General features: G+C 45.2%; 1 protein-coding gene across 2 annotated transcripts in view; it reads right to left on the minus strand.

Moving 5' to 3' along the window:
• Window positions 1-13,691, minus strand: part of WWC1 (WW and C2 domain containing 1) — a 69,483-nt gene that overhangs the window by 30,770 nt on the left and 25,022 nt on the right. The window contains exons 2-3 of one of the 2 annotated variants that reach the window (XM_057415084.1): window positions 6,083-6,192; window positions 144-347 (exon numbers count right to left, since the gene is read on the minus strand). In XM_057415084.1, the coding sequence (XP_057271067.1) occupies window positions 144-347; window positions 6,083-6,192 (314 nt within the window). The remainder of the gene's footprint in view (window positions 1-143; window positions 348-6,082; window positions 6,193-13,691) is intronic. The other variant, XM_057415085.1, reaches the window with a different exon arrangement.

Genomic DNA, 13,691 nt, shown 5'->3' on the forward strand with positions numbered 1-13,691 from the left:
TTGAGACAACCTGAGCAAAACATGGAGAGTGACACAGCCTAACACATCCCAGTGCTCCATCAGAGGACCAGCTTCAAGCATTTTCCTGTCCTAGTGGGTTCATGAGTGAGAAAGGCACTGGATAAGAGGTCAAAACTACTCACAGCTGGTCTGAGAGCCAAGTTTGTGCTCCCAAACATCATGCAGCTGCCGATATTCCTGCTGGGCCAATTCCAGCCTCTGCTGTTTCACTTGGTAGATCTCCTTCTGTGCAGCAATTGCTTCCTGGGCCAGGACAAGGTAGTCCTTCAGCATATGTTCCTGCTCCCGCCGCCACTGCACACGAGGGTCTTCTATCTGTGTAGTTTCTTAGAGAGAAAACAGAAAAAGGCAAGATCAGTGGAATGCTGCTTGGAGCTGCTCCACCAGCTATGGCAACATTTTAAATAGCCCCCATCCCCATCCCATAGCAAAATCAGTGGAATAAAGACATTTTCCCTTTTCTCCTAGGAGCTGACCGTTGCTCCACAATAAACACCACCAACTGAGTCACTGTACAGAACAGTTCCTGATGAAATCACCACACAACTCTCCAGCCCGGCTGCTGAAGCCACCCTGGTTCTGCCTCTTACACCACCCACACAGGCACATGCACACTCAGTTCTGAGATACTGACAGTGACTGTTAGACTCATTTTTATTGCAACTGCATTAGAACATGTCTAATAAAATACCTCTGCTATTCACTGATAAAAACACTTCAGAAAATACCACTGCCACATGGCTGCCTTATGCTGCACCTGACAGCATGAAAGCAGTTTCAATTCTGCTCAGCCTCTTTGGCTGCCAAGTGACTTGAATTACAAAGGGGAAAGAAACCCTTCTCGCTCAGATTCTGTAAGCAAGCAAAAATTATTTAAAACCTCATTAAATCAAAGAATGTATTCATGAAAGCCTCTCAAATGCCATTTCACACACAGCAGCTCAGGAGGGGGGGGAGGAAACATTTCCCTCCCTGAAAGCAGGTACAACATGAAATCACCGTAAATGCAAGAGGTGGAGTTGAAGAAGAGTAGGTTTTGGTGACCCAGGCAATGCAGTCATGAATGGCCACATCACTTCATCTCTATCAGCCCAACACAACCAGTACACTGCTTTTCAGGTTCCTAATCATGAAAGAGGCATAAGGTCACAGCCATGTAGCCAGTCCTGATCCTAGTGAGACAAATTCAGTGCCAGTATTTGACTTGGGTTTGTGAAGAAGTGTTCAAAATATTTTCATTTCTCTTTCAAGGCTCTGTTCTTGCTTGGAAGAGGTTCCAATAGGCAGTGGACTAAGTGCTTTGCAGTGGCCAAATTCCCATGTTGAAGAAGGATGCCTGGTTAGTACGTACTGAATCATTAATAAAGAGGAGCCGCTTGAAACAATCCCCAGGAATCTAATCTGCATCTCTTCAGAGCCTCTTGAAATATTTAGTGAAAACTGCCACAGTGGAAGCAGCTCTTAAGCAACTCAAGCGTAAGACTAACACCACAACACACAGGAGGCAGGGAAGAGTTTGACAATAACCCTAGGAGCAGAGCTAGAAATAAAAGCTTTTACCCGAGGGATGGACACTCAACCACTTTCACAAGCTGCTCATGATAATGCTGATGAGAAAATTCACAGGATACTCCAACAATAACTTGCCTTAACAGTACCTCAAGATCCAGAAGAGCACATGGCATTACAAGTTACATAGGAAATCTTAGAGAAGCTGCAAAACCTTTTTAGGACACCAACAGTATAACTTGTAGAAGCATTTCAACAGGAAGTCCTGTACAGGTCCTGCAGAAACAGCATTTCAGCTGATGTAGTACTAAAGCTAAGCCTAGAACTGAAAAGCTGCCCCAAAATAACCTGAGTAAAATGCAGCTACATGTGCCAACTGCAGGTGCTGGTGTCTCCCCAGACAGCACCACGGTCTCTCTTAGATGGAGGAAATAGTCAGGAAGATAAAGCAGCATATCAATTGTAACAGCTTGAAAACCCAGGCTCCTGTCTCTGTTCTTGCCCCCAAATCCCATTCCCAGATAACCACTACCCAGTAAGTAGATACCTTCAGTCCACAGTGGAGCCAAAAGTCAACTGCAAGCCTCCCAGAGAGCTACCCCCATATTCCCAGGCACGCAGCTTCCCCAGGCCAGACTGCAGGAACTGGGGCAGTACACAAGACTCTTGAAGCCTAATTCAAGACACTGGATCATAAGTTTACCTGTACCTATGGCTTCTTCAAGCACAGACAGCTCCAGTTTCCCCTTCAGCTACCATCCATTCTTCCTATAATCATACAAGGATGGTGGAAGCTGCTGCAGGGAAATCCATCCATTATAACAATAAGGAGAAAGACTACAATCTACAATCCTGAATAGCTCCATTTGATGGTGAAGCACTGATGCTTTCCCCTAGCACACACACCACCTCAGGGAACAAACACTTGCCAGGTCATGGAGAGCATGGACAATGCACTTATAGGATTATGGAATCAACCAGGTTGGAAAAGACCTTTCAGATCACCAAGCCCAATCTTTATCCCAGCACTGCCAAGGCCACCACTAACCCATGGCACTAATGCACTGAAACCGCTTTGTTCCCAATTTTTCTAAGCATTCATCTCACCCTCTTAAGTAAGCACAGCACTAACTGTACCCCTTGCTTGCAGCTTTGACTTTCAAATGTGGATAACAACCTATGAAACTGTTGGCCAAGGGCTTTCCATATGCCCCAGCTCCTGCGAAATACAAAGGACATTCAGCAGTCAGGTGAAGGGACTACAGAAATGCAGCTCTTACATTAGTTGGTGTCTTGTGAATTTTTCATTTAATGTTAAGCTTGTCATAAAGAAACCTGGTTGCTCCATGGCTGAGGAATGCAGTCTTACCTTGCCTGCATCAGCATCATTCTCTGCGCAAATCGAATTCCAAAGCAGCTTCCCCAGACAGACATACTCAGGGCTATGCATTAATACTGCATTAGAAGTATTCTAGGTACTCTCTTCAATTTAATTGTATTTATTTTGCCTCAGAGAGGAGCAGAAGTGTTCTTCAGCTCATTTTTTTTAATGGCTCCTGGCTTTAGATTTAATTTGGGTCTGTCCTTGGGCTTGTTTCTGATAATTACTCTCAAATACTTCAAGTGTGCAGCAAGAACCAACCTGCCTCCATACCCTTCATACCCTCTGATGATGGCTCCTTCCTGCACAGGGCAGAGACCTTGCACCTGCAAGAGACCTTGGAGAGGAAGAAGGTTTTGGACGATCTCCAGAGGATACTTCAACATAAACCACAAGGATGAGCCTCTTGATTAACTGAAAGTTAAGTGGCTGTGGTTTGCTTTATTGTGAGTTCTTGGATTAGAGCTGGCAGAAGAAAGAGTGTCATGATTTTGTTTCTCTTCTTTTTAACATCTGATTGAAATTCCAGGTCAAGCCTTGCAGCCTCTGGCCTCATGTAGAAGTGAAACATTTTGAGAGCAACTGCTATGAAGCAGGTACCAGCATGGTTTGGAACCTCCTCTGCACACTCCTGAAACTTGTGATGCTTTTGAGTGCTGTGGGCTCAGACCTGCCACCAGAGCTCTGCACAATCACCCTGCGGCCAACCCAAGCGGACAACTAAGATCCCGTCTGCTTTGTCCCACCTACATGCTGCAGTTTCTGCTAACACTCATGAGGCTGACAAGCATTTGTGTCCCTCAACAGGCTTCCTGTACCTGAACCTGTCCCCCAGGAGCACAGCTAGCCATCCTCACTTAGGTAAATGCCGCTGAAGTACATTGTGCCCCAGTTTTAGCTAGGATAGGCCACAGTGACAACAAGAACTTGGCATCCTCCAGTATGGAGAGGAGAGGAAGACAAGTGAGAAGACAAAAACACATCTCAAATTGAAGAGAAAGTTCAGAGGAGACAAGAAAGAGACTCTTGGAAACATCCCTCATTTTACTTGAGCCAAGTTCTTCCTGTGCTCAGAGGTGACCCTGATGTTCACTTCAGAAGGTGGCTGAAGATTATTTCTTTGTGGGACAATGCCAGCTCCCAGAGCTCCTGCAGAGGCGTACATCTACAGCAACAGCCCATGTCACTGCTTGATAAACTTGAAAAGGGAACTCATCCAAGGGAAAAACCACCAAGCCCCAGAGAAGTTTCACTGAGAAGGGACAGGGAACAAACAACTTCCCCGAAGCACTGTACAGGTCAAACTGAACTGGCAGGAACCTCTTAATCCAACACTGCTGCTTAATACAGCAAAGCCCTTTGGAGTCACTGAAGGTGGCATGGCCCTGTCTGGGGGCTGCACTTACCCTGAGCACCCTGGTCAGCACCTCCTACATCCCACACCTGATACAGCAAACCCCCAACCAGCAGAGACAGGAAGAGAAGTCCAACCACATTTCTGACTCCTCTGGAGAGCCTGACCAGGCTCTTCTCAATTCCTGCCTGCACATAGCTATAAAAACATTAAATCATGGAGAAGGAGGAAAAAAGAACTCTTAACACGACTTCTAAACTCAGCTCTTACTCCTTTCCTAAGTGTGGTCAGCACAGGGATAACCCAAACCCAAGTGAGACTGAAAAGGCAGGAAGATTCAGTCTGTCTTTAAAAAGCAACCTCATATTTAACTCTCCAGAGTGCTCTGGAAGTAGAAGTGAAATGGACTCAAGCTTTTACAGACCTAGAGGAGACCCCAGTTTGCATCTTACAATTTAGCACCTTCTCAAGCAGAGTCTGTCCAGTCCTCCCCTCTGCAGACCTCCTCCGTGGGATCCTGTAGGCTTGTCCACCCCTTCTTCCACACTACCCACTTCCAATAAGAGGTAAAACCAGCTTCCCCTGCCTCACAAAAATAATGAGGATAAAGCCACTCAAAGCTATGTAAATACTGTGACACTGGGGTGAAAAACTCTCAGTAAAAGTGTTTGTGTCACCTTCACATCTGGAGACATCTGATCTTTGCCCTGCAGGGAGCAGCTGGTGCTTTCTGAGAACAGGCTGCTTTCATTTTGCATTTGTAACACCCAAGGGAAGTTGCTAAACCGTAGAAGGTGCAGTCTTACAAGTAAAAATGGGTATTTTTGTGGGAAAGGGAAGGTGTGAAGATAGCTAAGGAAAAGCAGACTGCCACATTTGTATTTAAACAAAGATTTCTACCTCCTGAAAGCAACTGCTGGAGCTCTCAGCTAAGCACAAGAAGCAGATTAAACACAACCCCAACCAGAAAAACAATTTGGAGGCACTTTTGTCTTTTAAAGAGTTTTTCTCTTTGCCCAAGTTACGGGCACCCCCAATGAGCCTGGGCCTGGTTCTGCTGTGAACTTCTGGCTGCAGTTGGAGCTGTTCTGTAAAGAGAACCAAAGCCACTGACTCGTTCTGTTGTCTGTTACTTTTTACAGGGGATCTGTTCTAGCACAACCCAGTAAGGAACTCCTAATCGTGTCTGGAACGACAGGTCCGATTTTGCATTTCCTTATAACTCAAATGAGTTTATAAAGCTTCACACTTCTGGTCTATCAAGCAATCTGACACAGTAAGCACATGCTTAGTTTGAGGACACAGAATAAAAATGCCACAAGCCTGAACATAACTCTTGCAGCCTGCACACCTCTCAAGTATCCGAGGCCTTCCCAAGTTTCCTCTCCAGTAAAGGCAGTGTGAACTGCAGCAAAGGGAGGTCATGCTGGCATTCAGTTTATCCCTGCCAGCAGAGGCAACACCAGACCTTTGCACTGTTTCAAACGGCCTGGTCACAAGGACAAATTCCAGGCTAAGAACAAACTCCAGCTCATTGCTCCCAAGTTGGACTCCCCAGCAGAGCCAAATCTTAGAGGTGTGTCCAGGGTATTAGCTTGAATGTGGCTCCTGATTTGAAGACTGCAAACCAAAAAGTCTCAAATTCCTGTGAGAGGGAAGTAACTTGTATGATGGGGAAGGACAGGATTTGATTTCACGAGTGCAGGTCTCATGTACCCTAAAACATGCTGTCAGCAATTCTGTGGCTTTGTGTTCAGTACATGTTAACACAGGCACACAACAATCACTCTGCAAAAACACAAGAACACATCACTTACTGGTGTTGTGGTCTATGTAATAAACTCCAACCTGAGGGTCATAAGCTTCTTCCCATCCTAATGGCAACTCATCACTAATGCAGTCTGCAAAGGTGAGGGGTTTAGTGTACCTGAAATGCAAAGTAATAGTGAGGATGAATAAAAGAACACTCCCACATGTCTATTCCAAACAACTGTCCAGAAAACAAGTACCTCAAGAGCTTCAGTATAGAAAACAAAGTTGAAAACTATTTGAAAGCTTTTGTTCTTCTCAAATACCCCACAAACTCTTCCCTTTCCTCATCTAAGTTGCAGCCGGACGAATTCATACTGACCGAGCTCCCGAGCTCTGCCCAGCTCAGTCGGAGCTCACTCCACAAAGGAACATAAGAACTTTGCCAGAAACAACCCCAGTCTCTCAAGTGAAAGAACCAGCCTGTTTGCAGGCAAGTCCTGTATCAAAAATATGTAGACAAGAAAGAGCAAGATGAGAAATGCAATTTGCATAGCATGAATAATTAAGACTGCACAATCAATAGCAACTGCTGAGGACTGTGGGACCACTTGTCATGCAACTCCACTCATTTGCATTGCAATATGTTCTGTTTCATTAATGACAAACCAGATTAGTTTCCCAGTATCCTAAAATGTGTAACCTGCTCTGTCCAAATGAGGAAGTATTTCCACAATACCGCTCTGATGAGCTTTGCTTTTGGAGACCACATCCAGCAGCAGTCTGAAGGCTTGTGTGGCTAAAAACACAGCTTACAGTACCCACTCCTTGAGTGACCCCATGGGCTGGAGTCACTGAAACCAGCCCCTTTCCTGCCCTTGAGTCTGAGCTACTAAGGTTCACACTGCACCAACAAAACTAACCATACCTATCACTGCATGAGGCACGAGCTTGCACGTATCTCATACCCAGCTGCCAAGAGCACAGGGTGCCACAGGCCCAGAGGTCCATCACACAACCTCATGCACTGCAGGTGGCACATCTGGGAGGAATGGAGCTTTGTGTTGGGCCTGTGAGTGAGCTGGCAGAGGACCCTTGGGGCAGAAAGCACAGGACACACTGAGAACACCAAAGCCCCTCTCTAGCAGTTACGCTGCACATAGTAAGAACAAGCAGGTCAAGCAGCAGCCGTGGAGCTGTACCAAACCATGCCATGTGCATGCAGTGTACCACAGCAACATAAGGTGGTTACAGAATAAGTTCCCAACCCACTGTAAGAGACTGAAGAGGCCTGCAGATAGTTTTTCATATTTCAAAATAATTCAGCAGGCCAGTTAGAGAACATTTTAATGAGTTCTGAGCACATCTACGCTTCATCTGGCTGCACTGAGCAACCAGCTGGTAGCCCCACAGTAACATCTTACACTCAGTGTAAAGGAGACTTTTAGGAAAAAGCCTCCATCTACAAGATGTTCAATGCAAGAAATCAACATTTAATGAGTAACATAATTCCCCCCAAAACACGACCTAGAGTCTGGTACATGGTGGGAACACTTCAGTAAAAGCTACGTAATGCACTAAGGTCCCCACCTGAAACACGGCTGCATTTCACTTTCAGCACATTGCCTTTGCCACCTGGGGCAGTGCTGGGATCACTGTTTCCTCAGAAGACTTCAATTTAAAGCTCTGCAGTGCTTCTCAAGAGCTTCACAGTGTAACTGTGACAGTTTACTGAGAAAGTTTCACTGACAGGTTTATTTTTACTGTTCTTAATCTACAGTGGACCAAAAGCATGTTTGTACAGAAAATAGAGATTACCTGAAAATAAACTAGAATCTCAATCCTTCTGATTGCTATCCTTATCCCATGGTTTTTCCCTGTGAATCAAGATGTTTCCTTAGCCTCAGTACCCACTATGTGCTGCTCTGAGTTTATTAATAGAGTCAAAGATGCACAAGGGTAAAAATGCAGAGCAAGATCACGTACAAGCAACTCCCTGAAGGTAACAGATGAAAGTGCTGTTGCCAACGTGTTTTAACTCCAGCGCTAGAGTTAGTGCTTCCACCTCTGAAAGTGGCACCTGCTTTTATGTGATGTTGGTTTAGTGGTTCACATGGAAGCAGGGCAGGCAAAGAAGAGGGAAGAAAAAGCCAGGCAGGATCAGCATACTAGAGCAATGACACAAGCCAGCTGGAGACCTGCCAGGTACTAGGGCTCAGAAAGAGACAATTTCACCTTTAGATTCATGTTTTCAGCGTGTCTCCCAAGAAGCGCCCACCACGGAGCACATACCAGTGCTGTCCTCCCTGGCTGACTACAAACCATTTGTACAGAGCAGGAAGTGTTCATTAAAGGAGAAGCTGTCATTCAACTAGCAAGCAGAAAAGTCATTAGGTTTAGAATTAAGAGAGTAACTCCATTTGTTACGGACAACACATGTTACACAGCTATTTCCCCAAATAGCTGCAGTTTCATAACCAAATTACTAACTCATCTCAACTCCTTTCCCTTGCTGTTATGGGGAAAAGGGGTACAAATTGAAGCAGCAATGCTACAATTAGAGATGAAAGATATGCAATATGTTTTGTAATCAGACTATGAATAAAGCATAAGGAAAAAAAAGGAGATTATTTCCTTGTTTTAAGATATTATTTTTGGGGTTGTTATGAAGACTGAAATAAACCTCTTTTCCAGAATGGGTCCAAAATCAAGCATCTCCCTAACCACACTCACAGGGTAGCCTGATACATTAAATGAACAAAAGGTGAAGTTTCTTTCTTATAGCTTGACATGATTCAGTTAGTGTATTATTTCTGCTTAAACCAGGACTGTGCCTGCATTTGGGAAGTTAGAACCCAGGGCCCATCTGCAGATCTGCTGCTTTTGAAACATCTCCTCTGCAATTCACAGAGATTCCTTGGAGAGAATTTCCCCAACTCGGTCAAACCCCTTACCATACAGCAGGTTCTCTCTGCAGCCAGGCTCAAACCAGCAATCTAGAACATGGACCCTTTCACCCACTGTGCTTATAACTAAGGAAGGAAACCTACAACTGGTTTATGCATCCCTTACTCTCCTCTGCTAGGGAAACCTCTGGATACTTCCATCCAGCTTTCAAAAGATGCAATCACCCCAAAGTTCAGACAATCCTGATACTGACTCTTGATGTCCATTCATGGAGAGGAAAGCAAGTGTGGCAACCAAGCCTGCAGGTGCAGCAGTTTTTATTCAACCCCCACTGGCTGAGTTGACACAAGACCTGCAGACACGAGTCAGCATCTTCCAGCCATGCTTGCTTTGTTCTAACACCCTCGAGAGCATCAGTTAGACCAGGACTACTGAGGCATTTCATCTGCTTCTAAGCTGGAGGCTAAACTTGATGTGGAGCTCCTACAAGAGAACACAGCCTGAGCTAAAGATGTCTGTAGATCACAGCTTAACTCTAGTCTTCTAGCTCACCAAAAAGTCACGCACATATTCATATCAACTCACCTGGATCTCATGCTCCTCCTACCTTTGACTGCCTTTCCTCCATTAGCCAAGTTTTACTCAGGATCATTTTTAGGAGCATTTAGTATTTTGAAAAAGACACCTCAACCCAGATTTACCCATTTCCATTACATTTTCCTAGTTTTCAACATGACCTTTTTGCATTTGATTTCATTCAAGAAATTCAAATCTATGTGAGCAAGTGAAATGGCTCATCAGGGCCCCTGGAAATCAGGTTCCCTCAGCAGCCACTACACACAGCAAGCCAAGAACCCCACCAAAGAAACTGAACCTAGTAACAGAGGTAAGAGATAACAGCATCACCATGATGGTCTTCAGGCATAGGAAAACCACTGCCCACTCACAGACCAGTGAATCTATGAGAAACTTCCAGCTTTGTGGAATGTTGTCCCCAATAGCTCAAGTATTTGTAGAGCAAATGACAAATCCTGCTCCCAGGGTAGGCAGTAGGGAGTTAGCTTCCTAATAAACTAGCTCTAGTTTACAAGTCACAACAGCTTTAAATAAAGGTTAATGTATTTCTTATTTTGATTGTCATCTTCAGCTTTTTCCACAGATAAAACTGGAAACCAGTGTTGTAACGTGGAAACTTCCTAATCTCAGATTCACAAAGCCTTTCTGTAGTCTCTAACTCCACTGTTGTCAAGCAAAACCCTCATTACACAGGAAACCAAAGGCAAACAATTCTTGTGTAAGAAGCTTCTGATTGACAGAAGGTTTGTTAAACACGGCTGCAGGAAGGCTCCTGATGGGAGCAGGAGATGGGGGATCTGCACCACTTACAAACCTGGAGTAAATACTACAAAGGTAACAGAAGTAAGTCCTCAACTTCTTAAACTAGGAAATGTTGGGTTTGTAATTACTGGATTTCAGTGCACATGGTGGCCTGCAGCAACCCAGCAAACCCAGTACACGCAGCTTTTCAGCTGGGCTCATGGTTGTGAGTACATATGTGCACGTACATACGTGTGTGCTTGTGTCACCAAGACGTAAAGCATTTGTTAACCAACAGTGGATCACCAAGTGTGCTCCAGCATATGTAAACCCACTTAATCCCCGTGTTTGCAGGGCTCCCCAAACCCAGAACACATAAAGCCAGTTAAACAAGAGAGCCTTATGTTAGTGAGTTCAGTGCAGATCACACAGCCTCAGTGTAGGTGAAACAGCAGCCCAGGGGATTTCCTGCAGCTCACTGCACTGATAGCAATGGCTCACTGTGGAAGGGACAAAGGGAGCACCTGCATCACCAGCACCTTCACATCAGCTCCTCCTACAGCTACAGCTTCAGCCACCAACCCCTAACAGCTTAACAGCTCTCTCCCCTTCCCTTCTGCACATGCAGTTACACAGCGAGTGTTTCATGGGCACATGGGTTTCATGAGCAAGGAGTCAAGCAAGATAAAATTATAAGCTCTGGCAGATCCTTCCACTCATCTCTCTTACAAAACCAAACAGGCTTTAAAGCCAGCATTTTGTGGCAGACTGCTGGAGTCAGGTTTTATTTTCAATGGCTTCTACTCCAATTATTTATTTATTTTTACACAGAATTTCTGCATGTGAATAGGACTCATCACTGCTTATGACGTGCCAGAACAGAGGACAGGCTGAAAGCACCTCAGTTCCTGCTGTACACAGGATCCTCGTGGGTCTGAGGAACGTGCCCACGGGCAGAGCTGCTGGCTGCTGCAGGAGCTCCTCACGATGACATCCCAGCTTCTTTGTCTTCAATGAGGTCACCCCATCCTCAGCACAGTGATTATTTTTACACTTCAGCACAGAAACCCGTATCCCTTTGCAGACCAATTTTCCAGCACTACAGCAATCTCCTCCTCACAAAAGCTTTACAAATAGACTCCCACGCGTTTATTACTCAACTTGGTGCTCCAGCCTCAAACACACCAGGGCTGTGCGTCACTATAGTAACTGTTTTCCCCAGGAACATCTCTCTCTGTGGGGAGCGCTGCCTCTGCAGGCTGGAAGTGTGGCAGCACAGAGCCCTGGTTATGAGCTGGCTGGCAGAGCCTTCCTCACCCATCCCCACACACCCGGGCACAAAGCATTGATCCCTCGGATTCTCACTCCAACTGCCAGGGAGGGATGAGGTGATGTGAAGAGCTCACCTGCAACAGCCAGTACCCTCAGCAGTGACACAACTGCACCAAAACCTCAGCAACTGTTATGGAGGAGACCTCCTCACCCAGGGGAGCAGAAAGGAGGTGTTCAGAGCAATCATGAGATCTATGAAGGGAAAAGTGCTTCCCAGATAACAAGGAGAAGCCTTTAAGAAGTGATCATAAATTTGAGAAGCTTCTTAACTATGCTCCAGGGAGTCTGATGAGAGATCAAATGTGAAAAGATTTTGGAAGCCAGACATTACTCCAAGACACACACAAAGGCACAGTCACCCTAAACTTCTATTACCTCAAGCAGATGCAATTCAATGACTGTCAGTGTGTGCAGCATTACAGCCTGGTCCTGGTCTTGCTGTGGTAAAGGATAACTAGGAACAGAATTACACCCATGATAGTAAAAATGGGGTCAAGTCTGAGAAAAAAAAGCTTGTTTGAAATTGTTACTGTAAACCAATTTGCTTGAACTACAACATAAACATTGCCAATAGCAATGCCCTTAAAAACCAACACATCATCTCAAGCAACTCAGGCTGCAGACCTCTTTCTTCTCGGTAGTGGTCTCCTTTGTTGCCATGGGTATTGAGCATCTTCTCAGCCTCCCAGAGATCCTTCATCTCTTCATGGAACCTCCATGCACTGGGTCACCTCTTAGTTAAGTAAGCTCTGAGGATGGATGTTGGGCTTATCTTCCAAGCTACTGTCATTTTAAACAGTTTGATTATCATGGACTCAGTGATGACCTCTACTGCTCTTTGCCCAGGACATGAGAATGAGCCCTACACCTCATCAGTGTAGCCTTGAGTTGGGTGTAACATGCCACTGTAGGCCCTTTGCATGAGCAGGTAACATCCAAATCCTGCCTTTTCTACAGAAATCAGTCACATGCTGTCCAAGTAGATTCTCCACAAAGCAGGTCAGGACACATAGGAGATGCCTGAAGTCAGACAGCAGCCTGCATTTCAAGCATTCCATATACAAATATGTATACCTTTAATAGTAATACATTTCTATTACTCAGATTCATGCAAGCATTGAGCTATATAATACCCAATTTACCACTCCACCAGCTACAAGAAGCACATTGAGCATGAATCAGTCTAACAGCTTGCTTGCTGTATCCACCTCTGCAAAGGCTTGCATGTTTACAAGCTTGGCTTTGCACAGTGACACTTTGCCCATGCATTTCTTTTCAGTACAGATCATTTACCCCTGGAAGCAAAGAACTACCAAGTTATTTGTGAGAAGACTATCAAAAACCACTTAGAGATTTGAGCTCATTCCCAGAGATTAACAAACTGGTTCTGCTAGCAGGAGAGAGGCAGGAGGTCACTCATACCTTCTGAATCACTCAAATGCAAAATTCCTGGGATAGTTCAAGGTTAAAGAGTCAGGAAATGGGAGCTGAGGTTTCTCACAACATTAACTTGCCTGCCAGCCTGTATATCCTGCATGCTTTCCTGACCTGATTAAGCAGAAAACATATAAAAGAGTAAGGTATAACTTGATGAGAATGGTGCAACACGACTAAACTAAAGGCATGCAAGGGTTGGAATTTAACCACACAAGTAATGTGAATGGCTTTAGTTTTCAGTAGTGGAGGTTGGGTTTTAAGCTTGCCTTCAGCTGTAGGATGAGAAGCAGCCTGGCCACCTCCACAGCCTCAATAGATTAATTAGGGCCAAGGCAGCTCTCTCCACTCAGAGGTTCAACTGCTCTTGAAGAAGGGGACTGATCACAGTGAGGGGTAAACTGTCTACCAAACATCCAGACAGAGTAGTCAGACTCGTTTCTTGACATATTTGAGAGATTATGAACTGGAAGGTTTGCCTCTGTGCTTACAGTCTGCTCTCCTATCCCTCTGAAAGGCTGCCTGCAGTGTGGGTGGCAGCAGTTTACATTGGCAAGATGCCTCAAGATAAAAGAGGCGGGTAGGACAGGCTCCCCCCCCCAACATAGCTCCTATAGCAGGGAACCTGGAACTACTGTCAGGAAAAGATAAATATTTGAGATCTCAGCAATGAGGTGGGTATTGGAC

This window comes from Pezoporus wallicus, unplaced genomic scaffold, assembly GCF_028554395.1.
Source record: "Pezoporus wallicus isolate ANWC-B61680 ecotype Strahan unplaced genomic scaffold, APGP_CSIRO_Pwel_v1 contig_4161, whole genome shotgun sequence".
NCBI classification, from domain to species: domain Eukaryota; kingdom Metazoa; phylum Chordata; class Aves; order Psittaciformes; family Psittacidae; genus Pezoporus; species Pezoporus wallicus.